This window comes from Pelophylax lessonae (assembly GCF_965119305.1).
Source record: "Pelophylax lessonae genome assembly, chromosome: 7".
Lineage (NCBI taxonomy): Eukaryota > Metazoa > Chordata > Amphibia > Anura > Ranidae > Pelophylax > Pelophylax lessonae.
Genome location: NC_138774.1, coordinates 112,789,878 through 112,803,907, shown reverse-complemented (window position 1 = coordinate 112,803,907; position 14,030 = coordinate 112,789,878). Strand labels below are relative to the sequence as shown.

Sequence of the window (14,030 nt, the reverse complement as noted above, 5' to 3'; positions counted from 1 at the left end):
TCGCGCTCCAGTGAGTGAATTAAGGACGGTACGTTGTCCTTGTAACGGGGATCCAGCAGCGTGGCCACCCAGTAATCAGCACAAGTTAGAATGTGGGCAACTCGGCGGTCGTTGTGGAGACACTGCAGCATGTAATCGCTCATGTGTGCCAGGCTGCCCAGAGGCGACGAAAGGCTGTCCTCTGTGGGAGGTGTATCGTCCGTGTCCTCTGTATCCCCCCAGCCACGCACCAGTGATGGCCATGAGCTGGCCTGGGTGCCACCCTGCTGTGAACATGGTTCCATCTCCTCCTCCAGCTCCTCCTCCTCCTCATCCTCCTCATCCTCCAGAACTGTGCCCCTGCTGGACAATTGCGTCCCTGGCGTTTGCGTGTGCAGGAACCCACCCTCGGAGCCCCTTGCGAATGACTGCCCTGAAAGCCTTGGAAATGTTACCTCTTCATCCTCCTCCTCCTCCTCATCCTGTGCCACATCCTCTTCCATCATCGCCCGAATTGTTTTTTCAAGGAGGCATAGAAGTGGGATAGTTAAGCTGAGAACGGCGTCATTGCCACTGGCCATGTTGGTGGAGTACTCAAAACAGCGCAACAAGGCACACAGGTCTCGCATGGAGGCCCAGTTATTGGTGGTGAAGTGGTGCTGTTCCGCAGAGCGACTCACGCGTGCGTGCTGCAGCTGAAACTCCACTATGGCCTGCTGCTGCTCGCACAGTCTTTCCAGCATGTGCAAGGTGGAGTTCCACCTTGTGGGCACGTCACATATGAGGCGGTGAGCGGGAAGGCCGAAGTTACGCTGCAGCGCTGCCAGGCGAGCAGCAGCAGGGTGAGAACGCCGAAAGTGCGCACAAACGGCCCGCACTTTCTGCAGCAGCTCTGACATATCGGGGTAGTTTTTAAGGAACCTCTGCACCACCAAATTCAGCACATGCGCCAGGCAAGGGATGTGCGTCAAACCGGCTAGGCCCAGAGCTGCTATGAGATTTCGCCCGTTATCACACACCACCAGGCCGGGCTTGAGGCTCGCTGGCAGCAACCACTCATTTGTCTGCTGTTCCATGCTCCTCCACAACTCCTGCGCGGTGTGTGGTTTGTCCCCCAAACAGGCAAGTTGTAAAACTGCCTGCTGTCGTTTACCCCTGGCCGTGCTGAAGTTGGTGGTGAAGGTGTTACGCTGTCCGGATGAGGAGGCGGTAGAGGATGAGGAAGCGGAGTAGGAGGAGTTACGAACAGGAGGCAAACTGAAGCGCCCTGCAATCCTCGGTGGTGGAAGGACATGCGCCAAATTGCTATCCGCCTCAGGCCCATCCGCCACTGCATTTACCCAGTGTGCCGTTAGGGAGATATAACGCCCCTGACCGTGCTTACTGGTCCACGTATCCGTAGTTAGGTGGACCTTGGCACAGATGGCGTTGCGCAGTGCACACCTGATATTTTCCCCCACTTGGTTGTGCAGGGAAGGGATGGCTTGCCTGGAAAAGTAGTGGCGGCTGGGCACGACGTACTGTGGGACAGCCACCGACATAAGGTTTTTAAAACTGTGCGTCTCCACCAGACGGAATGACAGCATTTCAAAGGCCAATAATTTTGAAATGCTGGCATTCAGGGCCAGGGATCGCGGGTGGGTAGGGGGGTACTTCCTCTTCCTCTCAAGTGTTTGGGAGATAGAAAGCTGAACGCTTCCACGGGACATTGTGGAGATGGTTGTTGGTGACCCAGGTGGTGGTGTTGCTGACAGATCGTCTGTTTGCGGGGTGGCAGGTGCCGGTATCACTACAGATGTGGCTGGAGCGGCCGAGACTGCAGCAGAAGAGGAAGCAGGATGAGCCAGAGACATTTCTTGGTTTTGAAGGTGTGTACTCCACTGCAGCTCGTGCTTTGCACTTAGATGCCTGATCATGCAGGTTGTGCTCAGGTTGAGAAGGTTCATGCCTCGCTTCAAGCTCTGATTGCACAGGGTGCAAACCACTCGTGTCCTGTCATCAGCACATTTTCTAAAGAACTTCCACGCTAGAGAACTCCTTTGAGCTGACTTTGGTGCGCTCGTTCCCTTGCTGCGTTGGGCAGTAGCGGGCGTAGTGTCTAGGGCACGGCCGCTCCGCTTCTGCACCCTGCTCCCTCTTCTGCTGTGCTGGTGGCTCTGTGCGACCACCGCCTCTTCCTCCAAACTACTCAGGTCACCTGCATGACGTTCATTCCATGTGGGGTCGAGGACCTCATCGTCCTCCACATCATCTTCCACCCAGTCTTCACCCCTGCCCTCCTTGTCGGTCTCCACAATGCTGAACGCCGCAGCAGTTGGCACCTGCGTTTCGTCATCATCGGAGACGTGCTGCGATGATCCTTGCATGTACTCATCTTGAGAAATAAGTGGTTGGGCATCGCTGCACTCAATCTCTTCCACTTCTGGGGCAGGGCTAGGTGGATGGCCCTGGGAAACCCTGCTGACAGAGTCCTCAAAAAGAATAAGAGACTGCTGTATGGCTTGGGGCTCAGACTGCTGGCCTGATTTGCAAGGGGGTGAGGTGAAAGACGGTTGGACATTGGCTGCAGGTGCCAACTCTGACCTTTCTGCAGTAGACTGGGTGGGAGACAATGTGAAGGAACTGGAGGCACTGTCAGCAGCAAACCAATCTACTATCGCCTCAACTTGTTCTGGCCTCATCACTTCTAGGGGCGTTTGATGCCCTACCAAATACTGATGCAGGTTCTGTCGCCTACTCACACTTGAGGAAGGTGTTTCACTTGTGCGTGTAGCTGGCACAGATCGACCATGTCCTCTCCTTGCAACAGGAGCTCTACCAGCAGCACCACGACCCAGGCCACGGCCCTTATTTGACGGTCTCCTCATATTTCTGTAATTTAAGATCTTGCCCTAGAAAGGTTTTTATTGAATAGCGGAATAGAAAATATGATCCAAAAAAAGTGTATGTATATCACACGTACACAACCACACTAGGCCCCAATTACTATTGTTTGTACCCCTAAAAGGCTAGATGAGGAGTAGGGGGAGTATGGAACAGGCAGCACCCTCAAACCTTCAGAAGTATGAGATGAACCCCAACAACTTGGAAAGGTGGATCTCTCTCACACGTACCGACACAGACTATCCCGCAATTCAATTGATCCTCAAAGGTTTTTATTGAATAGCGGAATAGAAAATATGATCCAAAAAAAGTGTATGTATATCACACGTACACAACCACACTAGGCCCCAATTACTATTGTTTGTACCCCTAAAAGGCTAGGAGTAGGGGGAGTATGGAACAGGCAGCACCCTCAAACCTTCAGAAGTATGAGATGAACCCCAACAACTTGGAAAGGTGGATCTCTCTCACACGTACCAACACAGACTATCCCCCAATTTAACTGATCCCCAAAGGTTTTTGATTAAATAGCGGAATAGAAAATATGATCCCAAAAAAGTGTATGTATATCACACGTACACAACCACACTAGGCCCCAATTACTATTGTTTGTACCCCTAAAAGGCTAGGAGTAGGGGGAGTATGGAACAGGCAGCACCCTCAAACCTTCAGAAGTATGAGATGAACCCCAACAACTTGGAAAGGTGGATCTCTCTCACACGTACCAACACAGACTATCCCCCAATTTAACTGATCCCCAAAGGTTTTTGATTAAATAGCGGAATAGAAAATATGATCCCAAAAAAGTGTATGTATATCACACGTACACAACCACACTAGGCCCCAATTACTATTGTTTGTACCCCTAAAAGGCTAGGAGTAGGGGGAGTATGGAACAGGCAGCACCCTCAAACCTTCAGAAGTATGAGATGAACCCCAACAACTTGGAAAGGTGGATCTCTCTCACACGTACCAACACAGACTATCCCCCAATTTAACTGATCCCCAAAGGTTTTTGATTAAATAGCGGAATAGAAAATATGATCCCAAAAAAGTGTATGTATATCACACGTACACAACCACACTAGGCCCCAATTACTATTGTTTGTACCCCTAAAAGGCTAGATGAGGAGTAGGGGGAGTATGGAACAGGCAGCACCCTCAAACCTTCAGAAGTATGAGATTGTGTTCACTGTACCCCACAAAGATTGAGTTCACTGCACCCCACAATGATTGTGTTCACTGCACCCCACAAAGATTGTGTTCACTGCACCTCACAAAGATTGTGTTCACTGTACCCCCCAAAGATTGTGTTCACTGCACCCCACAAAGATTCTGTTCACTGTACCCCACAAAGATTGTGTTCACTGCACCCCAAAAAGATTGTGTTCACTGCACCCCAAAAAGGATGTTGTTCACTGCACCCCAAAAAGGATGTTGTTCACTCCACCCCAAAAAGATTGTGTTCACTGCACCCCACAAAGATTGTGTTCACTGCACCCCAAAAAGATTGTGTTCACTGCACCCCAAAAATGATTTTGTCCACTGCACCCCAAAAAGGATTTTGTTCACTGCACCCCAAAAAGGATGTTGTTCACTCCACCCCAAAAAGATTGTGTTCACTGCACCCCAAAAAGATTGTGTTCACTGCACCCCACAAAGGATTTTGTTCACTGCACCCCAAAAAGATTGTGTTCACTGCACCCCAAAAAGGATGTTGTTCACTGCACCCCAAAAAGGATTTTGTTCACTGCACCCCAAAAAGATTGTGTTCACTGCACCCCACAAAGGATTTTGTTCACTGCACCCCACAAAGATTGTGTTCACTGCACACCAAAAAGGATTGTGTTCACTGCACCCCAAAAAGATTTTGTTCACTGCACCCCAAAAAGATTGTGTTCACTGCAGCCCAAAAAGATTGTGTTCACTGCAGCCCAAAAAGATTGTGTTCACTGCAGCCCAAAAAGATTGTGTTCACTGCAGCCCAAAAAGATTGTGTTCACTGCAGCCCAAAAAGATTGTGTTCACTGCAGCTCACACACAGAAAAATGGATGTGGATCACTGACACCTGCCTATCTCCAATCCCACACCACACAGCAATATCGATTGTAGTTTGTAGAACACAGTTTCCCTAAAATTCAGCAGACTCTGTCCCTAACAGGATTGAGAAGAGATCGTAGATCAGGATTGAGTGCAGACCCCACCCCCCACACAGCAATATCGATTGTAGTTTGTAGAAGACACTGACCCTATAATTCAGCAGACTCTATCCCTAAAATGCCTACAACTCGCCCTGCCTAAACACTCCGACCTGTCCCTCAATTCTATCCGGACACAAATGGTTTTTTCCTGCCTATCTTTCCCTAATCAGCAGCCAGCACGTTGATGTGTGCTCTGTCCCTGAATCTAAGCAGCATAATGACGCCGCTGCGGCTGCCTCGAACTTATAAAGACTTGGTCACATGCTTCAGACGGCCAATCACAGCTACTGAGACATTTGCAGGCATGGCTGGGATGGCTTAAGGCACACCAGTTAAACGATTGTTGATTGGCTGTTGAAAGCCCGCCATGAAAAGAGCGCCAAAGCATGCAAAACCCGGAAATAAAACGACCGAACACGGATTTTTACCCGAACATAGAGTAAAGTGTCCGTGTCCGTGTTCGGGTACAAAAAATCCAATTATTCGGTACAAACACGAATAATACAGTCCGTGTTCGCTCAACACTAGTGTAGATGTGTGTGGCTGCAATCATCTCACATACCCCTGAATGTTCTGATCCTTGAGATGTACGTCTAATAGTCTTTTGAAAGCCACCATACTACCTGCAGAAACCACCTCTTGTGGTAGAGAATTCCACAATCTTGTAGCCCTAACCGTAAAGAACCCCCCACGTTGCCTGAGGTTAAAACGCTTCTCCTCTAATCGCATTGTATGCCCCCGAGTCCTCATGCAATCCCTTCGACTGAACAGCTTTTTTTCTAAGCTGAGATCCCCATTGAGATATTTAAAAATTGCTATCATGTCCCCCCTCAGGCGTCTTTTCTCCAGGGAGAATAAATCAAGCGATTGCAGACGCTCTTCATAATTAAGGTCCTCCAATCCCCTAATTAGTTTAGTTGCCCTTCTCTGGACTCTCTCCAGCTCCAACACATCCTTCCTGAGGACTGGCGACCAGAACTGGACAGAATACACCAGATGCGGTCGGACCAGAGTTTTATAAAGTGGAAGGATTATAGACTTATCTCTGGAATACATACCTTTATTTATGCATGCTAATATTCTGCTGGCATTGGCAGCTGCCGCTTGACATTGCATGCTGTTGCCTAGTCTATCATCAACCAAGACTCCCAGATCTTTCTCCATTTTTGATTCCCCCAAGGGTTCCCCTCCTAATGTGTATTGTGCTTTTATGTTTCTAGTCCCCAAGTGCAAAACCTTACACTTCTCCACGTTAAACCTCATTTGCCAAGTCGTTGCCCACTCCGTTATTTTGTCCAGGTCATCCTGCTTCATGCTGTGCAGTTATTGCCCTGCCCTATTTTGTGTCTTCTGCAAAAACTGATATGGAACTACTGATCCCGTCCTCAATGCTGTTTATGAATAAATTGAACAAGGTTGGTCCCAGGGCTGAGCCTTGGGGGACCCAGCTTACTACCTCAGACCAGTCTGAGTATGCGCTGTTTATTACCACCCTTTGGACACGCCCTTTTAGCCAGTTCCGTATCCAAGAGCAAACCCTGCTGTCGATACCTGCAGACCTTATTTTATAAATTAAGCGCTTATGGGGAACTGTATCAAACGCCTTAGCGAAATCTAAGTACACCACATCCACTGGTCTGCCCCTATCTAGCTCACAGCTCACCTCCTCGTAGAATGTTAAGAGATTGGTTTGACAAGAACGCCCATTTGTAAACCCATGCTGATTACTGCTGATGATGCTGTTGTCTTTTGCAAACTCTATGATATAGTCCCTTATCATCCACTCCAGAAGTTTACATACTACTGATGTCAGACTGACAGGCCTATAATTTCCCGGTATATGCCTCTGGCCCTTTTTGAATATCGGAATCACGTTAGCTTTCCTCCAATCCCCTGGTACATCTCCTGTCCTAATACTGTCAGCAAAGATCAGGAACAGTGGTCTAGATATAACCTTACTGAGTTCCTTGAGTACTCTCGGATGTACGCCATCCGGGCCTGGTGATTTGTTTGTGTTAAGTTTATCCAGCCTTTCCCTGATTTCACCCTCTGTTAACCATAGTGGCAAGTCCTGTGTATTACCACTAACCATACAGTCCTGGTCAGTGTACCCCCTCCTTTTCCTGTGTAAATACTGATGAGAAAAAAGCATTCAGCACGGTTGCTTTTTCAGTGTCCTCTGTAACCATCCTCCCATCATCGTTAATTATGTGTGCAATATACTCTGCCCTAGTTTTTTTGCTGTTGGTATATTTAAAGAATTTCTTTGTTTTTTTTTTTACTATCCTCCGCTATTTGTCTCTCAAAGTTTATTTTAGCCATCTTGATTTCGTGTTTACTCTTTTTATTTGCCTCCTTGTATTGGTCGAAAGCCAATACTGTGCCCTCTGATTTATATTTCCTGAAGGCCAATTTTTTACCCCTAATAAGTTTTTTAACGCTACAGTTTAGCCAGCCAGGTTTGGCTTTTTTCCCATAGGAATGCACTGCAAGATGCATTTGCTTAATATGTTCCTAAAGCATTCCCATTTTTCCTCTGTGGTCAGTGATCCCAAGGTTTGGTCCCAGTTAACCCTTTCCATCAATGAGTACAATTTTGGAAAGTTTGCCTTTCTGAAGTTAAGGGTTCTTATGTTCCCCACTTGCCTTGCTATATTGTTATTTACGCTAAATGTGATCATCCTGTGATCGCTAGAGCCCAGGTAGTCCTGGACTCCTACCTCCGAGATTAGGTCTGGGTCATTAGTGATCAATAGATCCAGGATTGCGTTTTCTCTAGTAGGAGAATCCACCAACTGTGACATGTAATTATCCTGTAAGGTTTCCGTGAATAGACCGGCCTTATGTGAGTGTGTAGTCCCCTCTCCCCAGTCAATGTCGGGATAGTTGAAGTCCCCCAATATGATGACTGATCCTAGCTTTGCCACTTTACCCAATAGTGCTACTATCCTACCTCCTCCCCTTGTTTAGGTGGCCTATAGCAAACCCCCACAATTACTTTTCCCTTTTCTCCTTCCCTATGGAGTTCTACCCATACGGATTCTAAATCCATACTCATCCCTTCCGTAATGTCACTCCTCTCTATCACCCTTACATTGTTCTTGACGTAGAGACATACCCCTCCCCCTCCTTTTCCTACCCTGTCCTTCCGGTACACCGAATACCCTTGGATATTTGCCAGCCAGTCATGTGAGGGGTCGAACCAAGTCTCTGCTATTCCCACAAGGTCTATGTCCTCCTCATGTACTAATATTTCCAACTCATCCATTTTATTAGCTAGGCTCCTGGCATTAGCATATACCCCTCTTAGTTTTACGGAAGTTAAACGTGATGGGTGGTTATGTTTATTCCTGTTTGGTCTGAGGTTCTCCCGCACAGACCTACCAATTGACGTTGTGGACCTACTGTCGCTGCTGACCCTACAACTGCCTTCAGTCCTTTACTCCCTCCTAACTGACTCTACTTCTGAGTCCTTGTTCTTCTTTATGCTGAAGATAGTTTTTAATGACATTGGCTGTATGTTTAGGGTCATTGTCCTGCTGCAGAATAAATTTTGGGCCAATCACATGCCTCCCTGATGGTATAGCTTGATGGATAATTATCTGCCTGTATTTCTCAGTATTGAGAACACCATTTATCCTGACCAAATCTCCAACTCCACTTGCAGAAATGCAGCCCCAAACCATGCGTCATTGTTGCCTCAAAACACTCATTATTTTTACCGTGTTCCTATGATTTCATGCATAGTTGAGTTGCTTAGTCTTGTTTCTTGGCTTTTTGGCTGCAATTTTTCCATGTTGACCACTTCTGCCCAGACTTCTCTGGACAGTATATGGCTGTACCTGGGTCCCACTAGTTTCCATCAGCTCTGTTCTGATGGCACTGCTGGACATCCTCTGATGTCAAGGGGAAGTAAGAATGAGGTGTCTTTCATCTGCTGCATTCAGTTTCCTTGGCTGACCACTGCATCTACGATCCTCAATGTTGCCCATTTATTTGCGCTTCTTCAAAAGAGCTTGAGCAGCACATCGTGAAACCCCAGTCTACTTTGAAATCTTTGCCTAGGAGAGACCTTGCTTATGCAGTATAACTATCTTGTGTCTTGTTGCTGTGCTCAGTCTTGCCATGGTGTTTGACCTGTGACATAAAATGGTCTTCCAGAACCTCACCTTAGAAGAAGAGTTTGGCTGTTCCTTTTAGGCCTCCTACACAGCTGTTACTGTTTCAGTTAAAGTGATTGGAAAGTCTTGTTTTTTTTTAGTTAAAAATAACAAACATGTTGTACATACCTGCTCTGTGCAGTTTGCACAGAGCAGCCCTAATCCTCCTCTTCTCGGGTCCTTCTTTGGTGTTCCTGGCCCCTCCCTCCTGTTGAGTGACCCCACAGCAAGCAGCTTACTGTGGGGGCACCCAAGCTGAGCCACAGCTTCATGTGTCTATTCAGATATGGAGCCATGGCCTGGTTCTGCCCTCTTTCTCTCCTCTTTGGCCGACTGACTTTGATTGACAGCAGCAGGAGTCAACGATGCTGTGCTGCTTTCTCAGCCAATTAGGAAGAGAGTCCCGGGCAGCCGAGACACTCCTGCAACATTGCTGGATCTAGAGGGACCTCAGGTAAGTATTAGGGGGGCTGAGGGGAGCTGCTGCAAACAGAAGGCTTTTTATCTTAATGCAAAGAATGCATTAAGATAAAAAAAAAACTTCTTTCTTAACAATCACTTAATGACTGTGTTTCAACCTATATTTGAAATCGATGATCATTAGCACCTACTTGGTATAATTGATTAATCATACACTTGATTGTATGTAATCCTACAATATCTCTGACTTTGTGTAAGTGTACAAAGTGTGCAAATGTAAGAATTGATGCTGGCTTAAAGCCAAAGGTTAGTTACACCTAACTATGCCTAAATCTACTCCCACTCCTATTCTGAGCCTTTTCTATCTACCTTGTAAAAGAAACAATGCCTATACTTACCTATTTTGAAGCTGTTCCCTTCCGGTCAAACGATCAGGACCCAATGCCACACCACTGTATAAAGGTCCAGATATGACTTTATTCCAATATAAGTCAGGGGGACAACCCAAAAATTAACTAAAGCCAAAAAGGTCCCTTCTGATCTAGAGCTAGAAAAATTGAGAATTTATTATCACTAAGGAAGTGATATTTGATTGATATTCAAATAATATGGAGATCTTTCTAGCCCTAATGAATGGGGCATTTTGGCACCTGAGCTCAGGCTATAGACCTGTTTCTATATCCTTAACAAGCGGTAATAACGTTTTAAAATAAGCCATCTAGCTGCTTGTACTGTGAAGCAATTCATCCTCAAGGCAAACAACAAAGACTCTAAAGTTGGGTTTCAGGTTGTTGCTAATAGCTTGGAAACATCTGCTGTGTGTTTATTACATTAGATAACTGGCAGGCTGCAAAGATTCTGCCTTCTAAGAAAGGTAAAAAGGAATGAATATAAGATTTCTTTGCCTGGGTTGTGAACTTTGAATATAAATCTCTCTACAAAGCCCTCAGCTACAAAGGCAAATGTGGGCTTCATTTGCTGCTGATACCTTAATATGTATAGCCTGAGGATATGCTAACTTAAATTAAGTAAGTAAGTTACCTTTTGGTTATAAAGATGTGGTGCCAAAGGTCAGTCTTTTACTTCATATGTTAACCTATCCGTTAAATCTGTAATACCTGTTTTAGAAGTTACTGTATCTGATAAAATGAAGAATAGTATGCTGATCTTTTGATGTTTGCTTTGATAGGTGGTGTATTTTACGGCTATATTTCCTTATATTGTACTATTCATTCTTCTGATACGAGGGGTTACGCTGGAAGGAGCCTCTGACGGAATTAGTTTTTATATTGGAAGGCAATCAGACATTTCAAAACTGGCTAACGCAGACGTAAGTTCCCAAACTGTAAACAAGGATAATGGGGTTGATTTTCTAAACTTGGAGAGTGCAAAATCTTGAACAGCTGTACATGGTAGCAAAGGAGCTTCTAACTGCAGCTTGTTCAATTAAGCTTTGACAAAAAAACTTGGAAGCTGATCGGTATCTATGCAGAGCTGCACCGGATTTTATTTATTTATTTATTTTTTTACCTGCACCAGATTTTGCACTCTCCAGTTTTAGTAAATCAATCCCAATACGTTAATCGGAGAAGCGTTATATGAATATTTTATTGTGTTATTGTAAATTACTAAAATGGTGTTCTCAAACTGAAAAAAGTGAAAGTATGTTTATGTTTAATTAAAGCCCAATTAGATGACAACAGTTTTTATGTTTTAAATTTTTCAAAAGTTATGATTGCCTCCTTAGAGAATGAATTTAATATCCCCTTCTCTTTAGGCCAAGAGGGGCCTTCATTATGATGGGGAAACTCAGGAAATACAGTCTTGGGATCTGTTTACATCAAATCTAGTCTTATTATGTGCAGTTTAATTATCTATTTAACTATTTATCTAATTATTTTTCTTCCTAAAGAAAGTCTTAAAGCAGTAGTAAAGTCCGCTTTGTGATTTTAACCTACAGGTAAGCCTATAATAAGACATACCTGTAGATAAAATTAATATCTCCTAGATGTGCACCGTTTAGGAGATATTTACCATGGAAGTAGCCAATGACGTCACCAGCGCATGCACTCTGAAGGTCGGGCACATCTGATAATTTTCCACCCGGCTTGGACGATTTTTAAGTCCTATTACTTCTATTAAGCCAGGTGGTGCTTTCACCACCAATGGCTCAAATTTCAGTCAATTCACAAGGAGTTGGCTGCAATTCAAGTTTTCTGTGGCCAGACACTGTTACCCATAGAAGACCAAGAAGCATCTTATCTTTGCGTCTTAGATGAATGGAATCCAAAGAGGGGCTGCAGTAGGCATCATTTTCAAGGTGAAAGGCTTACCATTTTTTCAGTAAAAGAAGGCAGCCCCTTTAGGTCAATGATTTGGTTGGGTTATCCAGTAAAACAAGCATGCAGATATCAAAATGATTTTAATATTTTGTTTCTTGTTGAAGGTTTGGAAAGACGCTGCTACGCAAATTTTCTTCTCTCTGTCAGTGGCGTGGGGTGGACTGACAGCTCTTTCGTCCTACAACAAATTTCACAATAATAGTTATGGAGATGCCATAATGGTGTGTGTAACCAACTGCCTCACCAGTGTGTTTGCTGGATTTGCCATCTTCTCTATACTTGGTCACATGGCTTTTAAAGCACAGAAACCAGTAAAAGACGTAGTGGACTCAGGTAACTAATCTAAATGTAGCTTACTAACTGCATGTTTTAGCATGGCTGTGTATAATGGCATAAGCTTGAGAAAATTCTAGCAATGCACTTTTGCAGTGAAGCTTGGGGCAATAAGATATGATATTGTATTTGCTGTTATTGTTATGCTATGTATAACCACTCAGTGCTAACTAAAGTGAAATATGCATTAGCAACAGTTTAGGGATGAATTCACAAACACATAACATTTATCTGTCTTTAAATGTTTCTTCCTATGTATTGCGTTCAGATTGGCTATTAAGGGGATCCAATTTCATGGACTAGATGACAACTAGCTTTTGGTAAAATTGTGATACCTAACTTAAAATGAATTTCACTCAAATGACCTGATTAACTAAAATCGCACTGCCCAAAATGTTGAGCAACTCAAATGACCAAGCATATATTTTCACGTGGGCTATAATGGCTATACTGATTAGTATACTCCTGGAATAGTTACTATTGTTTATCATTCATCAAAGAAATAATGAGAGAACATGTATAGAAACGTGTCATTGAAATCGGTTGAAAGCAGTTGTAAATTAAATGAAAATGTAAAAAAAAGAATATAAATCCTTCAATTTGCAATGTGTAAAGCAGTATGACACCCAAAACAAAACATGTAATATATTGCAGCTTACCAATCATTAGATGTGGTGGCTGCATTTGTTTTATTTTTTTTTTAGCCTTTTTCCCTCTCTGTTTTCACCTGGGGATGTGGCCAGTAACACACCTCCTGTATTAGAGTGTCCTCAGTCTGGATGAAGGAGCACAGGGGGACACATTTGGACAGCAGCATTACCAGTCTGGGGCAAGGAGAGTGTTAGATGGGCTAGCAGATTTAGATACACTGACAAACTGAAGCCAAAATCTAGCCCAAACAGCAGTTACAGCAAGTTTTTTTATTTTGGGATAAAGGTTTACATTAGAAAGTAAAAGCTGATCTTTGTAAGCACCCTTGTCAGTGGTAAACGGGTTGTCTCAACAGTCTAAATTGCTACTGGTGAAAACGTGCTTATTCTGTTGAAAAACATCAGACTTACTGACTGGATCACCAGGAGACAATAAAAGAAAGAAAGTTTAAAAAAGAAAACAAATGAAGCCACCAAATCTAAGAATTAGTAAGCTGTAATATGTTGCTTGCTTTAGAGTTTAATATGGCTTTAACAATAAAGTAATGTATCTAAAACTTTTCAGAAATAATAATTGCATGAATTGGTACACTTGGGGTTTTATTTATAATTTTTTTCGCACAAGATTTGCTAATTTTTCTAATTGCATTCAATTGGGAAAACATGTAAATCATAGGTTAATGTTGTATGAATTTAGCATGAAAACATTAAAAACTGACCCCTTAAAATACAACGCATACAATACAATGCAGAAACATGCTGGTCATGGGTTTACTTTCTCCTGACCAACTGTCCATAAGTAATAGATTAAACATATAATACAGTAAGTATTTATGCTTGTGTACAGTTTCAGGGACATTACACTGAAACAACCTCAGGGCAGAAATTATGTGAATGGTTGTTTGCATGAATCAGTGCATTTATACACTCTATAAAGCACCTTTTATTGTGTCTCAGCTACATGAAAATGACAAATAATTACAAGGTCTTTATATCCCTATATTTTGGTAAATACAGCAATACATACATTACAGTAAACTATTTTAATTAACTTACAATGA

General features: G+C 44.0%; 1 protein-coding gene across 1 annotated transcript in view; it reads left to right on the top strand.

Moving 5' to 3' along the window:
* LOC309560918 (sodium- and chloride-dependent neutral and basic amino acid transporter B(0+)-like) overlaps positions 1-14,030 on the top strand; it is a 55,553-nt gene that overhangs the window by 24,670 nt on the left and 16,853 nt on the right. The window contains exons 7-8 of the mRNA XM_082264608.1: positions 10,834-10,974; positions 12,091-12,319. Of these exons, the coding sequence (XP_082120734.1) occupies positions 10,834-10,974; positions 12,091-12,319 (370 nt within the window). The remainder of the gene's footprint in view (positions 1-10,833; positions 10,975-12,090; positions 12,320-14,030) is intronic.